Source organism: Aedes albopictus, chromosome 2 (assembly GCF_035046485.1).
Source record: "Aedes albopictus strain Foshan chromosome 2, AalbF5, whole genome shotgun sequence".
Lineage (NCBI taxonomy): Eukaryota > Metazoa > Arthropoda > Insecta > Diptera > Culicidae > Aedes > Aedes albopictus.
The window spans coordinates 468,698,231-468,711,456 of record NC_085137.1 but is presented as its reverse complement, the minus strand read 5'-3'; the positions used below and the strand labels follow the sequence as shown (position 1 = coordinate 468,711,456).

The 13,226-nt window shown below is 38.2% G+C and overlaps 1 protein-coding gene across 1 annotated transcript in view; it reads left to right on the top strand.

Moving 5' to 3' along the window:
• Window positions 1–12,674, top strand: part of LOC109418108 (mitochondrial enolase superfamily member 1) — a 44,751-nt gene extending 32,077 nt beyond the window's left edge. The window contains exons 5-9 of the mRNA XM_029870889.2: window positions 11,111–11,261; window positions 11,361–11,497; window positions 11,560–11,702; window positions 12,045–12,208; window positions 12,270–12,674. Of these exons, the coding sequence (XP_029726749.2) occupies window positions 11,111–11,261; window positions 11,361–11,497; window positions 11,560–11,702; window positions 12,045–12,208; window positions 12,270–12,565 (891 nt within the window). The 3' untranslated portion in view covers window positions 12,566–12,674. The remainder of the gene's footprint in view (window positions 1–11,110; window positions 11,262–11,360; window positions 11,498–11,559; window positions 11,703–12,044; window positions 12,209–12,269) is intronic.
• Window positions 12,675–13,226: the final 552 nt, after the last annotated feature.

The following is a 13,226-nucleotide window of genomic DNA, read 5'->3' as shown; positions in this document are numbered from 1 at the left end:
AATTTTTAAAACTCGCCATACAAAATAAAACAGCATTGCGAACGGCCTTAGATTGTGACCAGTTGCTTTTACACTTGAAAAGTATGTGCAACGCTATCAAATCTTTGCCCATTCAATCATGATAGAATTTATGTGCGCCGCATATGGATTTCAATCGTACAGCGCTTAGTTTACATTGGACCGAATAATAAACCCATTTTTGGGGGGATTGCCCAACGAATTGGCTACAAAATATAAACAAGTGCAAAATTGGAAAAAAATCTACGTCCAATCTGATTTTATTTGTTCAACAAAGCACTAGATACAAGAATAGGTACTAAATCTATTGTAAAAGAAGAGGATAGAGTGATCCCGTCGCATCGCCGTCTTTGCTAGTTCCTTCAGCACTTGGAGGAACCTCTCATTGGCTTGTCCATCTCCACCGCTAGCTTGTAATGATGACCATATGGGAATAGTTGATAGTTTCTAATTCGATCGCACAACCCGTCACGTTCGTATTTTCATCCGGATGCTTTATCTACATTACTCAGTTCAGTTCTGTGATGATGCTGAAGCCGTCGATTCCAATTCTGAAATATGATTAGCTGTGTATGAGCATTTAACATTAAAAATAACGATCTATGTACTTACCTTTGAAACTTTCCAATATACCAACCGGCAACATCAATTTTCGACAGCACATTTTAGTGCAAAACAGTCGTCTCCTTGCTCGCCATTATGTTTTCTTCCGTTAATGTTTGCTTTTGAATTTTATGAGCGCAAGTTTAAGTGGTATGATACGACACTTGGAATCTATTTAGGTAATAATGGTGTTCATTGTCTTACTTATACATTTTATTACTTGCACTTAAACTGGTGATTCTCTCTCTCGCCCGCAATCTATGCGGTTGGCGCACATAGAATCTATCAGTCGATTAATTTGAGTGTAGCAGCGGCGTCATAGTCGCGATTTGTCGCGATTTTTTCCGCAGTCTAGTTCGCAGATTATGAACAATCCTCGGAACCCACTTACGTAATTTATGTTTAGTCCCTTACTGTCAGAGCTGTCAGATCGGTGTAACACGCTATATATAATTTACACGAAAGGTAATTTACACGGAAAATACACGGTAATGAATATTTATTGGGTACCGGAGTGGACACAGAAAATTTAATGGTTTTCTTTGGTACATCGAGGTCCTGAAATTAGTCTATGGTATTAGCCTGTGTATGCTGGCAAAATTCTTTTGTTCTTTGACTTTAACTGCGAGTCCTGTTTTAGAGCTGTCCTGCTCATTCTCACAGAAATTTTGAACACAGTGCTTGCAGTAAAAGTCAAAATCTCACAACATGCAGAGGCTAATAAAGCTTTTTCTGTTTGAATAATTTTTGAGCAGCTCAGTGCAACTCGCTTGCTCCCTGGATCATACACTGAAAAATATTTAAACCCAAAAAATAAGTTCTAAAAACTAAAATTTGGCTAAACAGCTTGTGGTAGTTTAGCACATCAATAAGTAGGCCGAGCTCTTGGAAATATCATTATTAGTCGAGACGTCAACTGGACAAGTACCACATTGGCGACGAACGAACCCCGTTTGCTTTTGTGCCTTCAAAACGATTATCGGAGCGATTGGCAAGACGTCTCAGCGGTTTTGGAGATCCAGACAATGAAAAAACTCAAGATCCGTTGTCCGTGGAAGGAGGTGCAATTGCTGCAAGTGAAGCTGACCATCAAGAAGGGAATTTTCTGCTCTGCCGAAAATATGGGACATCCTGCGAGAAAAAAATCAAGCAAAACAAGGTGTTGCCTAGGCAACGAACTTCGGTTCCCTGAATCGAAAAAAAAAACAAGTTCCTTTACAAGGGACTGCCTCAGGAACGGATTAAATCCGTTGTGTTAGGCGAAAAAAACAATGAAGTTCACCTCAAAGGTGGACTGCCTCAGGAATGGTTTAAATCCATTGAGTTAGGCGACAACATTACCAAGTTCCTTTGCAAGGGACTGCCTTAGGAACGGATTGAATCCGTTGAGTTATGCGACATCATTACCAAGTTCAGCCCTAGAGGCGAACTGCCTCAGGAACGGCTTCGTCCATTGAGTTAGGCGACAAGATTGCAAAGTTTGCTTCAGGAACGGAGTTTTCCGTTGAGTAAGGTGAATCTCGAGACGAGATAGATCTGCTACGTATTGCTTTTCTGGCATATATTCAATCCTAAATTCGAACGGTTGTAGCGTTGTAGTTTACGTACCCATCTGTCAATGAAATTGAGAGGAAGTGACATCGGCTTAAAGATTGCGGCTAACGGACGATGGTCGGTTTCGAAATCAAAGTTTCTCCCATGTAAGTTTGAATTTTTCAACGTTCTAAACTATCACCAGCGTTTCTCCAAGTCATATCTATCGGATATCCGTGTGATTCTATTAGTGACTGCGTTGCTATCTTGGAAGGATATTTCCAAAAAAAAAACTGTTAAAAACGCAAATACATCAAAAGTTGAGGCTTCATGTTTCTAATTAACGCCAAACTCATAATGCTGTTGTTAAAGAAAAGGAGATGTGGTAGTTTAGCACATCAATAAGTAGGCCGAGCTCTTGGAAATATCATTATTAGTCGAGACGTCAACTGGACAAGTACCACACAGCTTATAGTTTTTACTCAGCATTGGGTTGTTTTCTCCCTCACCCCACACGAATGTTGTCAAAAACGAAGAGAGAAGCACCGACATATCCGTGCGGCTCCGTGGAAGAAGCCAAATTTGGGTTATCTTGACTAAACCCAAATTTGCGTCAAATAAGGCCTCCGCTGGGTGAAAATAACTTACCACTGGGTGAAAATTTTTGCAGCGATCAAATGAGATTTACCTAGTGACCACTATCGCTGTTTGACGCAAATTTGAGTAATTCCACGGAGGTGCGGGATTGCGTCAAAAGAACTTAAATTTGGGTTGATTTGTAGTTCTGTGTATACAGAGAACTAAAACTACATATTTTTTGGATTGATTTTACTCAAAAGTACCGTCTAAACGTCATTCTGCTCATGGAACGGAGTGAAATGGAACGCAGAATCAAAACAAAACAGCAAAAACAATTGGCTTCTTTAGCGGTGTTGAGATAATCTCATATTCAGAATCTACATGCCAAACTGAGCCGAAATCCAAATTTTCATGAATTTTGGAGCTCGGGAACCTATTTAAAAATCAATTTGAAGTTTGTATGGGAGCGATTTGTCGAATCACCCCTCGTCGCATTTTGTACTGGGCGAAGCTGTCAAGCAGTTGCCCAGCTGTCAAAAAGTGATTTAAAAAAATATCTTTGAAATTGATTTTAGGTATCACGATTAAGTTCTAAAAATCTGAAAAAAATCATAGTGGCTCAGAAAAATATGCTGTTTCGTATAAAAACTAAAAATCAATACATTTTTCAAAATTTAAAAATCCAATTACCATTAGTGTATTTTTCGATGTCCACTACACTGAACAGCGGCTTGCGGTGAAAATTACTATTCTGAACAGTGCTGAAAATTTCATTACGTCATATCTAAATTCAACCACCTACAGCTAATTTTAGAAGCTGAACCTGAGAATATGGTATACCGTCTTACCCCGCTGGTTCGACACGTTTTAATACGACACTTTTTAATTCGTACCCCGCTTATTCGACATTTGTCGAATTAAAAAGTGTTCAAATGTCACAGCGATGTACACTGTAAATACAAAACAGTCTGATATAGCGCTTATACTCACACCCGCAGCAGCTCCTCTTGCAGCCGCTAATTCCGGAAGTTCTGATTTGGTGCTATTCGACACCCAAACTATCTGGAGACCAACCGGAATAAGCTGATGATGGCAACAATCGTAGAAAGAACGAGCTTTTCAGTCGCACTACCTCAATATCTGTTGAAATTATGTTTCATAACAAATCCGGAAATCAAAACAAAAACAAAAATAGAGTTGCCAAATTTCAATAAGCATGGTGGTGTAGGGTGACCAATTTGTCGAATTAAAAGTTTACCCCGGTTATTCGACAACAGACGGTGTCGTATTAGCGGGGTAATACGGTATGAAAAACTTGTGCGGCTAGACCAGTTCTGCAAGAAAGTCACGGAAAAAACGCTAATTTTCAAATATTTGATGTAAATGTCACGGACTACCTTTGAAAAATCCCAATGATATTCACCGTGAATATCATTGGGATTTTTAGAAGGTAGTCCGTGACATTTGCCTTAAATATTCGAAAAGTAGTGGTTTTTCCGTGACTTTCTTGCAGAACTGGTCTAGCCGCACAAGTTTTTCGTATACCATATTCTCAGGTTCAGCTTCTGAAATGAGCTGTAGGTGATTGAATTTAGATATGACGAAATGAATTTTTCAGCACTGATTCTGAGGGTCAATTTAAATACACAACGCCACTAAATTTGTGCAGACTGAGTTTCGTTTCAATTCAACAGAATTATGTTTTCAATTTTACCATGGACTCCCCGCATAGATTTTTACAATTCAAGTTATCATGCATATTATACGCATTCCATTCACTAAATGATAATGATACCGATATTTATAGCTCTATGATTAAATCATATGGGTTGTAAAATTGAAACATTTCAAAAATTTTCCGGTACCATTGCACAAATGATAATGATACATCCAATGATAAACATATAATTTTATATGATCTTCTTTTCACCTACTGGAAACTTTTTCACACTACTAGAGTGAAAAATCCTCAGGAATGCACTTAGCGGGAGTCGGGAAGCCTTTGCTCTGGTTCCCTACATATGAGAAACCTTCATAAAGTTACTTCAGTGGTCACTTTTAGAATTATCAAACTTCCTATATTGCACTCGATATTGCACCAACATTTTTCACCAAGCTTTTTCATCACGGGAAGTAATGTCTCCGCCCGCCGATATGGGCAGAATGGAAAACACTATGCACCGTGCCGTGGGAGTGGATTTCTTGGAGAACTGCATCGGTGGCACAATCAGTGGTTACTCAACAGATGCCATTTCCTGTTTGGCGGTCGACCTACGAGCTAACAACTGAACTAACTTACCCTGCATATCAGATGTTCCAGTTTCATCTACTTTTACATCATGGGCTTTGAATAACCCGCGAGCATCGTGTAGATATGGCGTACAAGCAACGCGGCGAAGGAAAAAGGATATTCCAGCACTTTAGTCACCAGTTCGAATCGCGATCCGAATCGCAGCCCTCAACGTTAAAAAAAACTTCCAACACAAAAACAACACAACAGGATGCCACGAACTTTGACAACAGTAGAATCTGCAGGGGTGTGTTTTTTTTAAATCGATAAAGCAGAATTCTGAAACATTTCAAATTTGTTTTTATTATTCAGTGAAACGTTAGATCAATGATAAAGTGATTATAACATGAATAATTTGGCAAAATTTTTGTTCGTGAAAAAAAAAGCCATTTTTTAATGGTAACCATACTTAACAACCCATTCGGTCTATCATTAAAACTCCGAATATGATAACTCGGATCATTGATATGATTCGCGTTTATGATATTGTATCATACATTTTATGTTACCACGTATGATCATAAAATGATACGCTTTATCACAACTTTATGGTACCGTTTTATTCGGGTCGATTTTCAATTAAAAAAAGTTTCTGTTGGCAACCGGATTCGAACCAAGAACCTTGACATCGCCAGGCTTGCACGCTACCACTCGGCTATCGAACCGGTTGATGTGAGAAGAAACAAAATGCACACAAGAAGCGTTGGTGGGTCGATGATGATGTTTTGCCATGGTATATTTAAAAACATTTTTATGCTTATCATTACTGCAAGCTCGACTGCAAGCCGCCTTTCAGTGTAGAAGTTCAAATTAAGGCTTTTTACGGCATCATCAGCATCGGCAGCCATGTTGGATATGGGTCTCAAAATTTCAAAGTGATAGTTCTCTGCCACAAAAGCGAATATTCGTTTGAAAAAGTATCATCCTATATGCTCACTCGCAGTGATTGCGATGATACTTTTTCTGCTGCGTTGCTGCAGAATTGCCAGTTTTTTATCACTTCAAAAATGCGAGGCAAACAATCATTGAAAAGCAAAAAGTCAATGATTCGCTTGAAAACTTAGTGATCCAGTAAGACACCTTATACCCCGGACAGACATGTGATACGAGTGTGATTCCTGTACAACGGTACGCAATGTCAAGAAAATTTTAACAAGACTGACTTGAACTGAGAGAATTTTCAGTGTGGCACTCATTTCAAGCGCAATTGTACAGTGATTCTTTTATCACATGTGTCATAAGTATTAAAAAACGAACCTCGTTGGTTTGCATGAGGTGTCGTTCAAACCAATCAATGCAAATCACCTCACTAGTGCTCATCACAACTCATCAACTGTATATTTATCGCGTGCGATTGAACTGTGCACTGATCAGCGATGACCAGCAGCAAAGAGGTGGCAAAACGAACATGATGTAAATCACAAACGATTTTGCACACATCTGACTGTGCCGTCACACGCTCGCCCGAACAGCCGAACCATACCGAATAGGTTGGTTGCGAAGCTACGGCACGAACGCTCGACACGCACACAGAAGCAACATTCGCATGTACCGATACCATACTAATAAAGCTTCCAGCCAACCAAAGATTTTTAAGTACAAGATAACCCACTCTTGCATTTCCCATACTATCTATCGGCGAACGGATTCGGTCGACGATAGAGTCAACTGGCGGCAGGAAGTCGAATCATTTGAACAAAAATAATCGAAGTAGCTTTGATTATTTCTGCGTCGCAAATGTCAATCAAAAGAAAGTCGTAGGCGTCATAGGTTGCCGTATTTAGGTCCAATCTCAAAGTTCTAACTATTCATGAAAAAGAATCTAAATTTGTTTTTTTTTTCGTTTCGTGTGCTTTGACTTTTTTTTTATTGTGTATTGACCACGGGATGAGGTCCGGGCAGATTCTGGAGTATAATGACCATCAGAAAAATCATGACGACGAGATACGCATTAGGTGGAACCGCAAATCAGACGAGGAAGACCGGGCCATTGTTGGATGGGAATTTTTAAGGATATTCTAAGCACGCCAATTAAACTAGGAGTATGGAGTAGGGCCGTTACAGATCTCGATTGAGATGTTGACAATCGTGGGTATCTGCTATATACCTACGGGACTTTTGCGTCACAGCTTGGTGTGAGCAATCACAACAGCAAATCAGGGAAAAACGCGGTTAGATCTGTCTCACGCACTACTAAATATTGGAATATCTCTCAGGAAGTTGCGGTGAGAAAAACTACTGTAAATTTTGGATTGCGTATGGGGCCTTTACGCTAATGTCCCAACCGAAACCGTGACACGACTTGGACCATGTCCGAGCTCATAGAAAGAATTGTTGCAACTCCTATCGCAATTTGTTAGCGAAAGCCATCGTTACTCTCCTCCATAACCAGCACATAATCCCACAAAATCCCACACACTTGAACGTAGCACCAAAAAATGACGTTTTGAGCTCGCGTAAAATTTTCTTTGTTTATCGTTTTCATTTTCAATCATAGTGACCTGCTGGTTTGCGGTAGCAAATTAGTTCGACCGCGAGTCATAGTGTGTCGCTGCTATCGGTAAAATGCGTTCGCCAGTTCAGCGTTAGAGTGGGTCATATTCTTAATATATTATATTTGAGCCAACGATGCTTCGCGATAAGCTGTCGAAAAGCATCGAAAGCGATGAAAAGAGATGCTTGGCTAGAACGCAACGGCTCAACGGCGAAAAGGCAACTATGCTGATTAGTGTTGAGTCCGTTCGTGTGCTACTCGTATGGGAGGTTGATTGAATAAAGCGAGGATGGGTGAAAACGTATTCGTTGTCGAAAGCAAATCGCATCATTTCGCGAATGTTTTCATCAAATAGCAAGCTTGGTTCAAACCAACGGGTGTAGACGGTAATGTCGTTTTCGATGATGATGATGATGATGATGATGATGATGATGATGATGATGATGATGATGATGATGATGATGATGATGATGATGATGATGATGATGATGATGATGATGATGATGATGATGATGATGATGATGATGATGATGATGATGATGATGATGATGATGATGATGATGATGATGATGATGATGATGATGATGATGATGATGATGATGATGATGATGATGATGATGATGATGATGATGATGATGATGATGATGATGATGATGATGATGATGATGATGATGATGATGATGATGATGATGATGATGATGATGATGATGATGATGATGATGATGATGATGATGATGATGATGATGATGATGATGATGATGATGATGATGATGATGATGATGATGATGATGATGATGATGATGATGATGATGATGATGATGATGATGATGATGATGATGATGATGATGATGATGATGATGATGATGATGATGATGATGATGATGATGATGATGATGATGATGATGATGATGATGATGATGATGATGATGATGATGATGATGATGATGATGATGATGATGATGATGATGATGATGATGATGATGATGATGATGATGATGATGATGATGATGATGATGATGATGATGATGATGATGATGATGATGATGATGATGATGATGATGATGATGATGATGATGATGATGATGATGATGATGATGATGATGATGATGATGATGATGATGATGATGATGATGATGATGATGATGATGATGATGATGATGATGATGATGATGATGATGATGATGATGATGATGATGATGATGATGATGATGATGATGATGATGATGATGATGATGATGATGATGATGATGATGATGATGATGATGATGATGATGATGATGATGATGATGATGATGATGATGATGATGATGATGATGATGATGATGATGATGATGATGATGATGATGATGATGATGATGATGATGATGATGATGATGATGATGATGATGATGATGATGATGATGATGATGATGATGATGATGATGATGATGATGATGATGATGATGATGATGATGATGATGATGATGATGATGATGATGATGATGATGATGATGATGATGATGATGATGATGATGATGATGATGATGATGATGATGATGATGATGATGATGATGATGATGATGATGATGATGATGATGATGATGATGATGATGATGATGATGATGATGATGATGATGATGATGATGATGATGATGATGATGATGATGATGATGATGATGATGATGATGATGATGATGATGATGATGATGATGATGATGATGATGATGATGATGATGATGATGATGATGATGATGATGATGATGATGATGATGATGATGATGATGATGATGATGATGATGATGATGATGATGATGATGATGATGATGATGATGATGATGATGATGATGATGATGATGATGATGATGATGATGATGATGATGATGATGATGATGATGATGATGATGATGATGATGATGATGATGATGATGATGATGATGATGATGATGATGATGATGATGATGATGATGATGATGATGATGATGATGATGATGATGATGATGATGATGATGATGATGATGATGATGATGATGATGATGATGATGATGATGATGATGATGATGATGATGATGATGATGATGATGATGATGATGATGATGATGATGATGATGATGATGATGATGATGATGATGATGATGATGATGATGATGATGATGATGATGATGATGATGATGATGATGATGATGATGATGATGATGATGATGATGATGATGATGATGATGATGATGATGATGATGATGATGATGATGATGATGATGATGATGATGATGATGATGATGATGATGATGATGATGATGATGATGATGATGATGATGATGATGATGATGATGATGATGATGATGATGATGATGATGATGATGATGATGATGATGATGATGATGATGATGATGATGATGATGATGATGATGATGATGATGATGATGATGATGATGATGATGATGATGATGATGATGATGATGATGATGATGATGATGATGATGATGATGATGATGATGATGATGATGATGATGATGATGATGATGATGATGATGATGATGATGATGATGATGATGATGATGATGATGATGATGATGATGATGATGATGATGATGATGATGATGATGATGATGATGATGATGATGATGATGATGATGATGATGATGATGATGATGATGATGATGATGATGATGATGATGATGATGATGATGATGATGATGATGATGATGATGATGATGATGATGATGATGATGATGATGATGATGATGATGATGATGATGATGATGATGATGATGATGATGATGATGATGATGATGATGATGATGATGATGATGATGATGATGATGATGATGATGATGATGATGATGATGATGATGATGATGATGATGATGATGATGATGATGATGATGATGATGATGATGATGATGATGATGATGATGATGATGATGATGATGATGATGATGATGATGATGATGATGATGATGATGATGATGATGATGATGATGATGATGATGATGATGATGATGATGATGATGATGATGATGATGATGATGATGATGATGATGATGATGATGATGATGATGATGATGATGATGATGATGATGATGATGATGATGATGATGATGATGATGATGATGATGATGATGATGATGATGATGATGATGATGATGATGATGATGATGATGATGATGATGATGATGATGATGATGATGATGATGATGATGATGATGATGATGATGATGATGATGATGATGATGATGATGATGATGATGATGATGATGATGATGATGATGATGATGATGATGATGATGATGATGATGATGATGATGATGATGATGATGATGATGATGATGATGATGATGATGATGATGATGATGATGATGATGATGATGATGATGATGATGATGATGATGATGATGATGATGATGATGATGATGATGATGATGATGATGATGATGATGATGATGATGATGATGATGATGATGATGATGATGATGATGATGATGATGATGATGATGATGATGATGATGATGATGATGATGATGAAGAAGAAGACGTGTGGGAAATTCGACTGTGATAATAATAAATTCGGTCCCAAGTCTGGTCTAAATGGGTGCGCAATATGTTTTTTTACTTTTTAGGAATTAGTTTCCACAATTGATTTTCGATACATTACTGATGCCATAACACCGAAGGAAGCGATTGCATTGCTGCGTGAAAACAAAACCATATGTAATGACAGAATTCAAGACATCGTTGAAGGCGGTTATCCCGCTTATACAACTCAAGTTGGTATGTTGGTATGCGGTATCTGAGATAAAATAAATTATTTATCGAAGGATATGGGAATAATCATTACTGTCCTAATTCACCTTCAAATTTATAACGCAGGTTGGCTTGGCTACAGCGATGAGTTGATCCGCTCGTTATGCAAGAAGTACCTCCGGGCAGGATTCACGGCGTTTAAAATTAAAGTTGGACAGGATTTGGAGAACGACATTAAACAAATTGGTTGGAGCAACAGATTGGTGAGTGGTTAGCATAAAGGCGGCAGATGGACTATGTTCTGCATGTTTCCCGCGAATTTCAGATGGTAGATGCAAACCAAATATGGGATGTGAACACCGCTATCGAATGGATGGAAAAATTGAAAGAATTTCAACTGCTGTGGATTGAGGAGCCAACATCTCCGGACGATGTCTTAGGTCACAAGAAAATAGCAGAAGCATTGAGGTACAGATGTTTTATATTGATAACATTTTATCATTTTAGTTTCCGCATTACAATACAAAGTAACCGCGCAACCGTTATGTATGCATGAATATATATAAATCAGCATTACAATGTTTTTTGAGTCGATAAAATAAAAAGGGACCCTAGTAAATTCGCATTGTAGGTAACTTCAGATTGGCTTTATGAAAGCCTTTTTTGCACTTCGATTATACATAAAGAGTGCTGGATTTACTTAGTTTTTATGCATGCATTAAGGCTGGGACTGATTGGTTACTTGGATGGCCCTTGCTACTGGCGTAGATAAATATCTAATCTCCTTTTCTTGTTCATTTCTCCATACAGAAAGTACAACATCGGGGTGGCTACCGGAGAAATGTGCTGTAATCGAGTTCTGTTCAAGCAGTTTTTGCAAGAAAACGCATTGGAGTTTTGCCAGATTGATTCCGCCCGAATTGGTGGCGTAAACGAAATTTTGTCGGTTTATCTGATGGCCAAAAAGTTTGGCGGTAAGATTTGTGCAGGCATCGTTTCGTGTGAATTAATAAACAATTGTTTTATTTTTTGCAGTGAAAGTTTGTCCTCACGCAGGTGGTGTTGGTCTGTGCGAGATGGTCCAGCACCTGCAGATGTGGGACTACACGTCGGTTTCATGTACCAAGCAAGATCGGATGGTAGAATTTGTCGATCAACAACATGAACAATTCCTTCATCCAGCGATTATCAACGAAAACGCATGCTACGTTGCTCCAACTGCGCCCGGATATTCCACCGAGTTGAAGCAGGAAGCGGTTGCGATGTTTGAATATCCAATTGGCACCGAGTGGCAAAGGATGTTTGCTGAAGGGATTTTCAAAAGTGTATAAGATTGTATTTTTTTAATTTCCATTTGCGGCAATTATGTTTTCAATCAATGTTTCAATCAATTTGCTTCACCTTATAGATAATGGGTAATGAAATCGGAATTGAAATCAAGTTGATTTGAAATGGATCATTCTAGATAGATCGAGTTCAGCTGGTTCAGCTGCGTGAAGAACATGGCATTACCAACACGGTTGGTACCTGATCTACCAGGAAGAGTTTTTGTAGGTGATTTATTTTAAACCGATGACAACCGCTATCGTTAGATCTCGCGTTTGATGAAGAACTTAAATATTTATTTCAACCTAGATAGTTGATGGGATGATTACGCAACGATACAATGCAATAAGTTCACGTGATTTATGGTCTGTTTCGGCCTGGGCAGTCTTGGAAACAGCAAAAACGGATTTGCCTTTTTATCCGACGGTTTCGGTTTTTATTAAACCATGAACAGTACAAAAAAACGAGCCTATAATCCTTGAAAAAGGTTTAATAAAAACCGAAACCGTCGGATAAAAAGGCAAATCCGTTTTTGCTGTTTCCAAGACTGCCCAGGCCGAAACAGACCAAAAATCACGTGATATTAGGTCCACAGTCGCAAAACAATTCTTGTACAATGCAATAAGTTTTATTGCAAGGTGCAAATAGGAATTGAAACTCCCCTGA